The sequence below is a fragment of the Gadus morhua genome, chromosome 2 (genome assembly GCF_902167405.1).
Source record: "Gadus morhua chromosome 2, gadMor3.0, whole genome shotgun sequence".
NCBI classification, from domain to species: domain Eukaryota; kingdom Metazoa; phylum Chordata; class Actinopteri; order Gadiformes; family Gadidae; genus Gadus; species Gadus morhua.
The window spans coordinates 3,323,736-3,337,054 of record NC_044049.1 but is presented as its reverse complement, the minus strand read 5'-3'; the positions used below and the strand labels follow the sequence as shown (position 1 = coordinate 3,337,054).

The 13,319-nt window shown below is 47.3% G+C and overlaps 2 protein-coding genes and 2 long non-coding RNA genes across 13 annotated transcripts in view; 2 read left to right on the top strand and 2 right to left on the bottom strand.

The window, feature by feature from the left end:
• The window catches only part of sun1b (Sad1 and UNC84 domain containing 1b), a 29,830-nt gene extending 19,244 nt beyond the window's left edge, over nt 1-10,586 (top strand). For all 9 annotated transcript variants that reach the window (XM_030377465.1, XM_030377415.1, XM_030377422.1 and 6 more), the window contains 14 exons: nt 6-149; nt 528-621; nt 1,045-1,103; nt 1,599-1,798; nt 4,231-4,515; nt 4,895-4,978; nt 5,218-5,333; nt 5,589-5,733; nt 6,266-6,619; nt 6,976-7,060; nt 7,197-7,312; nt 7,767-7,934; nt 8,136-8,228; nt 8,712-10,586. In XM_030377465.1, the coding sequence (XP_030233325.1) occupies nt 6-149; nt 528-621; nt 1,045-1,103; nt 1,599-1,798; nt 4,231-4,515; nt 4,895-4,978; nt 5,218-5,333; nt 5,589-5,733; nt 6,266-6,619; nt 6,976-7,060; nt 7,197-7,312; nt 7,767-7,934; nt 8,136-8,228; nt 8,712-8,828 (2,060 nt within the window). In that variant the 3' untranslated portion in view covers nt 8,829-10,586. The remainder of the gene's footprint in view (nt 1-5; nt 150-527; nt 622-1,044; nt 1,104-1,598; nt 1,799-4,230; nt 4,516-4,894; nt 4,979-5,217; nt 5,334-5,588; nt 5,734-6,265; nt 6,620-6,975; nt 7,061-7,196; nt 7,313-7,766; nt 7,935-8,135; nt 8,229-8,711) is intronic.
• LOC115558934 (uncharacterized) lies at nt 1,085-1,680 on the bottom strand. Its single transcript, XR_003979387.1, has 2 exons — nt 1,467-1,680; nt 1,085-1,270 (listed from the first exon to the last, which is right to left on the bottom strand). It is a non-coding gene; the product is annotated as an uncharacterized LOC115558934 (long non-coding RNA).
• Nucleotides 4,523-5,710, bottom strand: LOC115558941 (uncharacterized). The gene is made up of 3 exons (XR_003979388.1): nt 5,569-5,710; nt 5,186-5,384; nt 4,523-5,018 (listed from the first exon to the last, which is right to left on the bottom strand). It is a non-coding gene; the product is annotated as an uncharacterized LOC115558941 (long non-coding RNA).
• A 340-nt stretch (nt 10,587-10,926) lies between the features above and the next one.
• The window catches only part of iqck (IQ motif containing K), a 15,996-nt gene continuing 13,603 nt past the window's right edge, over nt 10,927-13,319 (top strand). For both annotated transcript variants that reach the window (XM_030343994.1, XM_030343985.1), the window contains exons 1-5: nt 10,927-11,069; nt 11,169-11,296; nt 11,400-11,556; nt 11,674-11,771; nt 11,954-12,006. In XM_030343994.1, coding sequence (XP_030199854.1) covers nt 11,018-11,069; nt 11,169-11,296; nt 11,400-11,556; nt 11,674-11,771; nt 11,954-12,006 — 488 coding nt within the window. In that variant the 5' untranslated portion in view covers nt 10,927-11,017. The remainder of the gene's footprint in view (nt 11,070-11,168; nt 11,297-11,399; nt 11,557-11,673; nt 11,772-11,953; nt 12,007-13,319) is intronic.

Here is a 13,319-nt window from a genome sequence, read left to right as displayed (position 1 = left end):
CCCAGGTTCCTGCCTTTTGGTACCAGGCTACGGTGTGGTGCGTGCGGGCAAAGCGCTTGGCTCCGGGGCCGGGGTCGCGGTCTACACGGTGGTCCACACGGTGTTCCGGAAGCTGGTCTCGCTGATCTACTTCGTTCTAGCGGCTCCAGGTGGGTCCTGATCTGACCGTGTGTGTTCGTACAGGACTGAGAGATGGGTGGGTGGGTGGGTGTGTGTGTTTGTGTTCACATGTGCACATTCTAGGAATCTAAGTGAAGCGGAAAATCCCTACAATCATTTACTTTTTTGGGTGTGGAGGGGAATTTGATACATTACCAAATACCTTTTTTCCCCCTGTTCTTTACCTTGTTTAAATTTGCAATATAAAATAAAAACGTATTCATTTTTTATGCTAAGCTTTTATTTGAAAACTCCTCCTCTTCTCTGTGAAAGATAAACGCGGTACTCTTTCTTGTTGTGCAGCACGTTGTGAAACTCGCTTCCTGTTGTTGTTATTGACTCACTCCTCTGTCTTCCCATTGGTCCAGTGCGTGTGGGCTGGGGACTGCTGTGGTTCCTGGCGACAGGATGGTACCAGCTGGTGTCCTTCATGTCTCTCCTCAATGTTTTCTTTCTTACCCGGTAAGAGCCCCTGGCCTTCAGTATTCATTCCCCCTTGCTCTTGCTCTTGCATTTTCTTTTTGTCCTGTGACAAGAATATGAATAGACTTTTTTTATTTTTTCTCTTATGCGACTCAAATGTCAATATGATTATATTTTTTATTCATTCTTCCAACACAACACTTGGGTTATTTATAAATAAGTACAGAAATAAAAATGTTTAGTTATTGAACAACTGTTGTAAAACTGTTGTAAGACCCATTTCCATAATCCATACCTATCCTGATCTTGTTTTGTTGTGGTAACAGCATGTGTTCCGTAAATATCTGTTGGCTGTGTTGTTGACCAATACTTTGCAATACTTTGCATGTGCAAAGTGGCTTGTGTGACGTGGCGATATTTTTGCATATTACATGACCACCATCTTGTATCGCTTTGTTCCAGATGCGTTCCCCTACTTTGGAGACTGCTGCTCCTTCTCCTACCTCTTCTACTCCTGCTAGGTACGTTGGTGCTGAGCTCTGTGGAGTCTATCTCGGGTGTACCGCGTGACCCACTTCCACACGCAGCTTGTAGTTGGCGGAAGCAGCACGCGCCCCCAGAGAGCGGGTTTCATAAGATCAGTACTGGATTCAGGTCATGGGTTTAAGGAGACAGAACCAAGCCTTATCTGTGGAACACACACACACACACACACACACACACACACACACACACACACACACACACACACACACACACACACACACACACACACACACACACACACACACACACACACTCTCTTGTTCTGCGGTCATTTAACAGACCTTTCTCCAAAGCAACATGCAGTCAATTTGTATGCAGTGCAGATGCATTCAACTTACCTATCAGGTCTCCCTCAAGGACATTGGGGATCAAACCCAGAACCTTTAGGCTGTCACGTAGGCTCCCTAGCCACTTCCCTGCCCCCAACCAGTCCTCAAGACTCCTCTGCTCTGTGTCCGTTCCCCCCGTAGCTCTCTGGTGGTGGGGTCCGTCCACTGCAGCCCTCCTGGCCTACCTGCCGGCCACCAACCTGAGCCTGTGGCGGCCCGCCTCGCCCCTGGTCCTCCTGTCCAGCCTGCTCCCGGCCTCCGGACCCCCGCCCGCCCCCGTCCTGGAGGCGGAGCCGACCCTGAGCCACGCCACGCCGGCCACGCCCATCTCCGCTGTGCCGGTAGGAGAGGGGGAAGGGAGGGGGGGGGGGGGGGGGGGGGTTTGTGAAGAGTATTGTATCACAGGGAGTTTCGACCGAGCCGCCTGATCAACTAGACCTTTTTAGAACTCGATACAATGAGCGTGACGGCGTATCCGGGCCGGGCTCAAAGGAAAACTGCGCCATCACTGAGATTATCCCTCCGCCATTGATACGACCCGTAACCACCTAGCCCTAAAATGCATTTGACATCTTCGTCCGTGGAAAAATTTGGAGAAATCTTTCCGTGGAAAAATGGGTTATCTAAGAACAAGACTGAGTTAGCCGCGCGTTTTTGTGTTTTCATGCGTGGTTTTGATTCAGTTTTGGGAAATCCAACAATCTTTAAAAAGCATTATTTCAGAAGTAGGCTGGCATATATGGAAGAAATTAACCCTACATTTTATGGTAAACTATGATTATTATTATTAGGCCTACATAACATATAGATACTTTGATGGTGGAAGGTAGCTGATCACCTTTCCCCTATAAGTTAGGTGTTGCGTGGCGCCAGTGAGTGGGTTCACTCTACTCTTATCTGGTGTACTCTGATTGCATAGAGGTTAATGTATGTTCAAAGATACAGTTATGACCTAAAAAAACATGTTATGTAAATCAACATTTTATGTACCGGTAAGTCTAACTTTGTATTGTGTAATGATTGGGTATATAAGGAGCAGGACGAGGATCTGGAGTGTCTTTGCAAACCTCACTCGGCTTTGTTGTTTCTCGTTTGCGGGTTGCAATAAACTCTCCATCAACACTTGATCCGGACTCTCCGATTCCTCATTGCGTTTAGTTAGTTGAAGTGATAGATAATTCGGTTATAGTTTCTACAACACTTACTCCACCATACAAGAAGGCATCTCCGTTGTTGGGTCGTTGCTAATGGCGCGTTTCCACTGCAGGGTGCGGTTCGGTTCGCAAAGGTGCGGTACGGATTGTGTTTCCACCGCCAAAAGTGGGCGTGACCCGGACTGAGCCGTACTCGTTTTTTCCTCGTCTTCAGTAACTTCAAAACTTGAGCTACACACCCCCTCCGTCGACAGAATCGTCACTTCCGGGCGACGTGGGGATAAAAACAAACAAACAGTAGCCTCGAGGTATCATTCTTTGCAATGAACATGTCATGTAAAACGCTTGCTTGGGCGAAGAAGGAGGTGGAGACGTTCCTCTGCATTCTTGGGGAGGAAGACGTGCAGAGGTAGCTCTTGGTTTAATGTGTCGCGTTCAACTTTTCCATTGTTTTTATTGAGCAGTCTACACTGTGTCGCGCTGCTATGATGTCACGATGTTTACGTAGATGCCGCGGCGATCGACATCCGGCCTACCATAAAGGGTACTGTCGGCGGTGGAAACTCGACCTCGGAACGGAGCTGGGCTATACCGCCCCCTCCCTACCGGACTGAGGCGAACCGAACCGTACCGCACCCTGCAGTGGAAACGCGGCAAACACAGCTTTTATTTTTTCCACTCAATGTTTGTTTTCACGAACAACCAGCCATTCATTTGCGGGTGTGATCACCGTCATTACTGGCGCGACAGCGACGCGCTGAGGAATGATGCGCTTGCGCAGAGCTGAAGGTCACACTCTCTTTGACAATGCCTGCTTGTTGAGCCGTATCTGATGGAACTCATCACACCCAACCACAGATGTGTTAACTACTGCAGGCAGACATGGGGGGAACCCACCAGGATGTGCTGGTGGCACGGCAGTGATAACGAGAGACCAAAATACTTTGTTTCCTGGAGGATATATTTCCTAAACCTTAACAAAAACACACGCCTTAAACCTATCGTCATCCATATGCAAGAAAGTACTAAACGTGTTTGTGTGTATAAATAATCTTTATTAGTATATGCTACACGTGAACCTCCTAAAATGGCGCAATTTGATCGGTTCGCTATCTCAAGATATTGGGCAAAAACGGATATTGCGTGACGGTCGTCTCGTCACGCTAATAAAAACAGATAAAACCGCTAATGAAAAACAAATAAATCCCGTCAAAAAGTGTTTTCTTGTTTATTTTTCGAGTCTTCGTGTGTATTTCACCTCAGGTCCGTGAAGTCACGGAGCCTGAGGCGAATAATTGTTAAATATGTCGATTGGTCAATTCTACCCTTCCTGTCGTGTTAACCTCTGCCCACTGCTAAATCTTAAATACATTGCACTTTCTAAAAAGCTGACGTGTGTAGTCAGCTAAAATGCCTAGGATAAGGCATTATTCTAAAATGCCTTTCTAACTTTCTATATTTACCCATTTCCTTGCATATGTTTTCTTTTACTTATCTATTATTTTATTTTATTGTGTGACAATTTTTATATGTGAAGATCTTTGAGTCTGTGTATGAAAAGTGCTATGTAAATAAAGTTTCCTTGCCTTGCCTTGCCCCTCCCCCTCCCGCCCCTGCAGCCTGCCCTCCCCCCCGCGGCGGCGGCGGCCCTAGCCAGTCTGGACCTGGAGCGTCTGGAGCGTCTGGAGCAGCGTCTGGCTCTTCTCTGGGAGCAGGTCCAGCGGGGGGACCAGCAGCAGGAGCAGCGCTTCGGGGACACGCTGGTCCTCCACAGCAGCCTGCGGGAGGAGCTGCGCACCCAGACGGACCGCGACAGCCTGGGCCTCTGGGTGTCCGGCCTGCTGGAGGGGAAGCTGGGCGCGCTGCGGGCGGAGCTGGAGGCGGGCGACGCCCACAGGGCACAGGTAGGCGCTGCTTCAAGGGCTCTGTTGCGTGCCGGGGGTGTAGGCCGTCAATGCGCTTACAACGCACTTACTCGAGGCGGTGCGTGTTGGCCGGTTACCGGAGGGTTGCTAGTTCGATCCCCGGCTCCTCCTAGCTGAGTGTCGAGGCGTCCCTGAGCAAGGCACCAAACTCTTAACTGCTCCCGACGAGTTGGCTGTCGCCTTGCATGGTTGACTCCGCCGTCGGTGTGTGGATGTGTGCGTGACTGTTAGGCAATATTGTTACACGACTGGTTAGGGAAGCGCTATATAAATGCTGTCCATTTACCATTTACTCACTGTTTTGCCATTGTGTAAGGGTTTGGGACGGATTGATCGATAAAGCGTGTCTCCCTTGCAGAAGGAGGAGCTTCTGCAGCAGAATCGAGCCGAGCGATTGGCCGAGGTGGAGTCTCTGCTGGCCCTACTGGCCTCCAGGACTGAGGTACGGCCCGGGTTCTAACCCATGATTGGTTCAGGTTCATCTGCATTCAGAACACTGTCATGTGATCACTGCATAGGATATTCTTCCAATGAATTGACGCTTGGTGTGATGATGATGACGATTATTATTATTATTATTATTATTATTATTATCATTGGTAGTATCTTAGTGCTTTCACATGTGTTGTGTTTCCTGTGATTAACAAACCTGGTGTTCTTTGGGTGGTGGTGCTGCTGCAGGAGGTGCAGCAGAAGCAGCATCACTACAAAGTGGAGAGGGAGGAGGAGACCATGAAGGCAATGAGAGAGGCCGCCATTCTAGCGGAGGCTCCAGACGTACCGGTGGCGCCCATCAGGTACCAGACACTCCAACACACGTGGCGATCAATATAGATTACCTCTAGTGCCTTATAATCAGCCAGGGGGGGAGAAAGAGGCAAGGCAACTTTATTTATATAGCACCATCCCAAACAAAAAGCAGACTCCAAAGTGCTTCACGTAAAAACGTTGTAATATAATAAAATAGAGAAATAGAATGGGGTGAATGCACATTTAATCCCGTGTTAAAGCCTCGTGAATCTGAATACTGACCTTTGACCTTTGACCTGCAGCGTGGGGGTCAACCAGGAGGACCACGAGGCCCTGCTGGCGGAGGTGAGGCGGCTGGAGGCGGAGCTGGGGCGCGTCCGGGCCGACCTGCAGGGGGTGCTGGGGTGCAAGGGGAAGTGCGGGCAGCTGGACACCCTCCACGACACGGTGAGCCGGCCCCACCAGTACCCGGATGGGAGGGATGGGAGAGGTGGGAGGGATGGGAGAGGGGGTCTGAAGGCCTTCATGGCTCAGCAGTAACTTGTGTTATTGAGGTGATTCATCTTTTTTTTTTTATGAAAAAACCACCATCCCCTTGCTTGAGGTCTCAGTTGCTAGAGCCTTATGTTTACCTTTTGTGTTTGGACTCCTGTGTATGCTATGGGGCATCCCAGCCAATAGGGAAATGTTAAAAGCAGACAAGTAATGATGCTTGTCCAGTAGTCGAAAGTAAAGACCGAAGCGGTAAAGTAAAAACGAAAAAGTAAAGTGTGGTTGGTATTAAAAAAAAATAACTTTCAGTTTTTTCCAAAAAGAAAGCTGAACTATTTGGGGGATGTTTTCTGTAGCTGTGGAACTCCCCCCGTCTCTTTACCACGGGGCTCATACGTCATGTCTCTGATACATCACAGCCGCTCATCCCCTCTGGATCCTGCCGTTAAAGTACATTTGTCTTCCTCCACCTGCCCCCTCTCCCCAGATCTCCGCCCAGGTGTCCTCCGAGGTCTCCTCCCAGGTGCGTCGGGAGCTGCGGGCGCTGTTCTACGGCTCGGGCCAGGCGGGCGAGGGTCACCACGGCGACGGCGACGACGCGCTGCCCGAGAGCCTGGTCCTCTGGCTGTCCGAGCGCTACGTGGGCGGGCCCGAGCTGCAGGCGTCCCTGGCCGCTCTGGAGCTGGCCATCCTGAGCGACGTGTCCCAGCAGCTGGAGCGCAGCCGCGGGCAGGCCCTGCTGGACGCCCAGGCCCAGGCCCAGAGCGTCAGCGAGACCGTCCGCCAGACCGTCAGCCACAGCGTCCAGCACAGCGCCACCGCCCAGGGGCTGTCTGAAGAGGTACGGGCTCGCCTCCACTACCGGGGCTGGGGGGGGACATCACAGTGGCTGAAGCTCATTTTTCTGTTTTTTGAGAGTTGGACGATGTTTTGGTGTATTAGAAATGTAATGCCCATGCAAATGGAGTTGTTTACCTCGAACAATGTAGTTTGTTAACGTTAAACACTTATTACCACAGAAAAAAGGACCAATTTCAGATGAATCATAATATTACAATCCAAAATCCCAGTCAATAACAAGTCACAAAATGTTCCTGCAGTGAACACATTGGCTTCAGTACAAGCCTGATGCAAATGTATGCCGTTGTATGTTCTGCCCCTTGATCGGACCCCCTGTCTGTCCCTCTCTCCCCCCAGCAAGTGCAGCTGATCGTCCAGAACGCCCTGAGACTCTACTCCCAGGATCGGACGGGCCTAGTGGACTACGCTCTGGAGTCTGGAGGTAACACCCCAATCTCTAACGTGGACCCACGTCCCTGTATCTCAATGATAAGGGGGGTGCTACAGAATGGGTAGAAATTATTATATAATATACTGTATATATAGCAATCTAATCCGTTGGGTTTGTGTGACATTAGGAGGCAGCATCCTGAGCACTCGCTGTTCTGAGACCTACGAGACCAAGACGGCCCTGATGAGTCTGTTCGGCCTTCCTCTGTGGTACTTCTCCCAGTCGCCGCGCGTCGTCATTCAGGTGAGGCTTCTGGGTCCCTCTGGCAGAGGCCTGACTGTCTACGGTCAAGGGGCTGAGCCCTGACTCTGTTACGAGACTAGCGTGACTCGTTCATATCGGGAGTGGCACGATGGGCCCCGAGACGCCATGCATTATGAATTATCACTCCACAGCTAGTATTTAATGATTCATCTGTTCCCGTGCTTTCTCTGTTTGCATAAAGTGGAATGAATGAATGAAGGGAAATGAATCACCGTAGTAAAAACTGCAGCCGGCACTGCGGCTCTTTCATGTGGTTGGTGTCCCGATCATTTGTCGTATCACATCAAAGCACCCGTTTCCCTCCAGGTACATCCTGGTATTGTCAGAATAGGATGATTGTGTATATTAGGTTCTGATGAGATAACCTATCACTGTTGACGCGTGTTCTCATCTAACCCCTCATCCTCTCCTCATCCCCCGTTCCCCCCGTCAGCCGGACGTGTACCCGGGGAACTGCTGGGCGTTTAAAGGCTCCCAGGGCTACCTGGTGATCCGGCTCTCCCTGCGGGTCAAGCCCACCGCCTTCTGCCTGGAGCACATCCCCAAGAGCATGTCGCCCACCGGCACCATCACCAGCGCCCCCCGCAACTTCACCGTCTATGTAAGAACAACACTGAACCCCTAATTCAGCCGACCCAAGGAGTCCGTTCGCTAAGGGATCACTAAAGGTTATGGTTCAACGTCGATGTAACGCAACTGAGCCTTAAGGGATCACTAAGGAACGGAGTCTGAGTTGTATATTCTCTCTGATCGAGATCATGCAATGGCACCAATTTGTGTTTCTGTGTGTTTGTGTCCTCAGGGTCTGGGAGATGAGTACCAAGAGGAGGGTAAACTTCTGGGAGAATACGTCTACCAGGAGGACGGGGATTCGCTGCAGACCTTCCCGGTCATGGTAACTAAGACCAACACATGTACAACCACACACCGCATGGATGAGTCACTGCACACACCAACACACCCATGGAGCTCATGTCTGGTAGACCCGGAAAAATATATAAATGCAAAAGACGAGATCGGGTTCCGAAACCCAGGCTAAATAAGTGAAGCTTCAGCTGGTTCAAGACTCAGGAAAAGCCACAGAGTGTGGGCAGCTACCCTTAGAGCTCAGAGCTGCAGCCTGGTCTTTGCTCAACACTCTCAGCAAGCAACCTGCAGGCATCTTAAAAAGACTTTACAGGTGTTACCTTCCGTAACACCTGGTACTGAATCCAGTGTGGTCCACCTTCAGTAAACAGCTAAAATTGCAACTCAATTATATTTGTTTACAAACCATTTCCTTCGGCGTGAACAAAGTTCTCAGACACACACGCACGCACGCACGCACACACCCCCTTAACTCACTCTTTCTTCTCCTGTTTGCTCTTGACTCTTGTAGAAGAACGAGCAGGCCTTCCAGATCATCGAGGTACGGGTGCTCTCCAACTGGGGCCACCCGGAGTACACCTGCCTGTATCGCTTCAGGGTGCACGGGGAGCCACGCCCGCAGCAATGAGGCCCCGCCCCCACAGAATACCAAACATATCATGCTAATGTACATAAGCTCTCGTCGAGGAACACCGACGGCAGGGAAGGGGAGAGGGGGAGATGGGGTGTGGGCATAAGGATTTTAAAAAGAAAAATGTTTATATCAAATACTTTTTTTGCAGAACACTTTTAACAAACTAGGATGGGGTGATCGAGTGGTGGGTTTAAAATGTGGAACGGAATCGTGATGCGCCATGCCTTGGTGCGTGAGTAGGACTGAGAAGAATCAAAGATGGAAATGAAAAAGCAAAGATTGAACGTCTGGGATCATGGAACAGGATGTTGACTCTGAAGGAAGAAGGAGATAAAGAAGAAGCAAAGATGTCCCTCTCCCTTTTTAAAGCCTCCTGCACTCAGCCAGCCCCCAACCAGTGCAGCTAAACAACGACCCCTCCCTCACCCATATTATTATGCATCTTTATTGTCGTCACCTCCTCCGCTATACAGACATTCAGCCGGAGAACTGCAAATCCCTCTCACCCCCTTCTCCGGCTCTGCGCTCCACTTCATGTTTTCTTCTACTTTGGGTTTGTGTTTGTTTGATGTTTAACCGTGTTAATTTATCCGGCCCTCCATTAGAGAGTCTGATGTTTAGTTGTCAGGAACAAAGCCACAGCACTCCTAGCCTGTGACACAATAGTCCGGGCACGCCCCCCTCCCCCTTCTCATCGTTTTATTTTTGTGTCAAATCTTCAAAATAATCGTGTCAACTTTAGAGACTGCTTATGTTGGAGTACATCCAAACATCCTTTATCTCTTAGGCCGACGCCCTTCCGTCTGGATCACAATACCCGACTTACGGACAAGCTTTGAATGTGTTGCATTTTTTATTATTATGGGATGGAGAGAAGTCCTCTGTACTCGCCCACACTTCAACCTTTGGAGATGAACTAAGTATGGAACCAAGTGTTGGAAAGTTTCGCTATGAACATGAACTCAAACCTGCGTTCATTGTTGCAGTGTCGGATTACACAAGGCTTGCATGAGGATACGGATGGAATGAACATTTTCGAATGAAGTGAAACGACGAGTCATGGCCTGCTGCAAATGTAATTCGGAGTCGATACAAATGGGATGGAAAATGGGGGGCGTTTTTCGCCCTCTAGCGGTGGAAAGGTGTGCTGCGTTTGCGTCACTAGGGCTCTCTTAACTCGTGTACCCTGAAGGAATGTATTCTGTATATTGTGAATAGATGGTCTTTTATAACCGCTATCCTGCTTGTTGCTTTAGAAAAGAGGTGCGCCATGACATTATATTAATTATCACATGTTATAAGCTCTACTATATTGTTTAATACGTCTTGTAAAAAAAAAAAAAGAATGAGATTTTCTTGTTTTTGGCTGGGTAGGGCTGAAAGTGTGCTAGAGGAGGCCCTGTTAACATTTTGTTGGAAGTAACAATTCATCATATTCATCAACCAATTCATCATGATTTGAAATGGCGGGAAAGGAGTGTAATTATTGTTTTGGCAGCATAGCAGGTCTAAAATATTTTGTAAAAAAATATTTTGTCAATGGATCCTATTTATTATGTAAATTTGTCACGACAGATAGGACTTAGTACAATTTATATTTTGTCAAAGGCTCATCGGTGCATATTTGAAACATAAATTGACGCGTTTTTTGGTTTATTCTGGATAAATTGCTTTTATTTTTGTCCCTTTTTATCTATGATTTCGTTACGACTGCTTTGGATTCCTTGATTCCAATAAAGGGTTACATTTTAAGAGCTTCAAGTGATTCGTTACCCCTACTCGTACCAGTCAAAGGCCTAGAAATAAATTACAAGAAATGTGTATAGGTGACCTTGGGTGTCTTGAAAGGCGCCTCTAAATTAAATGTATTATTATTATTATTATTATTATATTATTACCAGCGGACTGCGATGACGTCATCGACTATCTGCTGCCCTCTAATGGATCATTCGAGAATCGTCGGTTGAAATAAAATAATACCCTAACCACGGAAATTTACCATCTAATTTCCAGGGTTTTGGACAAAATTGGTTAATTGGCCGAGTTAGAAGAGCTACTTCGAGAGACTAAATAGCTCTCGTAATTAATATTTTGCAAGCACACGTCATATCCCGACTGCACAAACGGAAGTTGATCCCGAGCATCTCCTTGACGACGTCCCTAGCAACCAACCACAGTGAGAAATGGCAAAGATTATTGGTGCAAAGAAAACTCTGTGGCAACAAGTTTGCGAAGGTAATGTATTACAAAAACAAAAAAAGAGAGAAAAAACGATAAATAACCAGTGGTGAAGGAGTTAAAAAAACGTAATACTACTTGGTTGTATTTATTAAGAATATGAAGATGAGCTTCCCAGTCCTCCCAGCGACGGATGGACGGACACTGCGTCCATCAGCACGCACGTCTCTCAGTTCAGCGCCAGCAAACACTCCCCGGTCTACTACGGGCTCACGACAGCCAAGGTCAGATAATAACAAAATGAATATTGCTAATATTGTTAAAAATAATAAAAGAATGGCCTCACTTGTCATGAGATAATTGTGATGAACCAATTGTTTGCTATAGGTTTCTGTTGACGATGACCCTCTGAGGAACTTTGACCCTCTTCTTGGCCACCCTGCCCTTGCTGGCTACTCCATTTTGAGCAAAGCTCCTAAGCCAAGAGTATCAAGTCAGAAGTGCATTGCGACACCTCTTATGAGTCCCCCAAATCTCCAAGACCGTAGGTTTGCTCTTCCTGAGTCCTATCAATCTGCAATTCCTTCTTAGCAAATGGCTTATCTGTGTGTGTGTGTGTGTGTGTGTGTGTGTGTGTGTGTGTGTGTGTGTGTGTGTTCAGGTCCCATCACTCAGTACTTGGAAGAGATTGTGTTTCCTATCTTGCTGCCTGGATTAGAAGCCATGCTCCGAGAGGCCCAGAAACAGAATTGTTTCAATGTAGGAAAATGTCTCTCTAAACCGAAAAGATACCAGCCGACCAATTATCCTGCTGCAATAAATCAATCTTCATCATTGAAGAAAATATGCATTCATTACAAATGATCCCATTTATAAATGTGTCCTCAATTGGAATCAACCGATGGTACTGTCATTGTTTGTTTATTTTGTTTGTGTTTCAGAGGAAGGTAACAGCTTTTAACCCATGTGACTTCCTGACAGAGTGGCTTTACAAGTGGGTTCTCTCTCGGTTATACTTTCCATTTAAACAAAACGTGTTCTTTGTCCTACTTTTTGCAGCCCGTGTTAATCGACAGCTAATGTAAATTGCAATCAATCGTCTGAATTCCATATTCTGTGTTACTGTGATTCATAAACTTAAAATAGATACATATTGATGGAAGCCTCACAAATTAGATTGCTGTAACATTTTAACTATTTAGTAACATTTGCTAACAATCTGGGTTTACCAATTGCGTATGGTTTTTCACCTAACTGTTACTTGATTGCATTGTATACAATTGTATGTACTCACCGTACTGCAACCTGTGCCCTATACCACGAAGCTCGCTGAACATACCCAGGCTTTCTTGGGAAAACCTGGCTCGACAGAGCCGCAACTCGCAATCAGAGTTAAATGGTACCACGAAGCTCACTTTAGATTCAATTAGTTGAACCAGGTTTTCTGCTTTAGGTTCAGTGCGCGTTCACGTGAAAGGGGCGTTTTTTGCGTCATTTTTCTCACCTTTACGATAGATGAAGCAGTCTTTATGCGTATAAGTGAAAATATTCTCCATATTGTCTGTAAAATAACTATGCCAAATGCAGAATTGTTCGCCATTAATCCAAATAGAATGATGATGATTTAGAAATGCATAAGCAACGTCCATCCTGCCTTATTATATCATTTAGGGAATTCACTTGAAATACACCCTATTTAAGAAATGTATGGCATGTTTTTAACCGCTGAGAGGTAGCGGCTCTAGCGTAATGGATTGGTATAAGACCCGAACGCCAGCGACCGGGGTTCAATTTCGCCCGTCTATCATCATGCAATTTACCCCCATAGATGTGGTGCCAGCACGGCCTTGAAAATATGGGTTCAAGTTCGAAATAAGCACAAAAATATAATTCCATAAGCTTTAGTGAATAAGTATTCCATATGCATGAGAATGAAGACTTTTTAAGCTTCACATAAATTTGCATCACTTGGGAGTCGAACCCCCCGCGCAGAAATTCAAGACTGACGCGCTACCTCCACTCTAGCACAGAGACACAATGCGCAACAGTAATCATTGTCTACATAAGGTCCAAAAGGACGATCAAATAACGAACACCCTATGATGAGAATCTGTATCTCTCATGAAGAACCCCAATTTCGTTGCACAATGACAATAAAGTCTGAAATCTGAATATCGTCAGACAATGCCAAGGGATCGGTTCTGTCCCGTAAAACCCTCTGTCTCCGGAGAGACGCCTGTACGAGAAGTGCGCCGGGGTCCACGGGAACACCCACAAATGGTGACGCCATTGTCAGAGGAGGGGCTA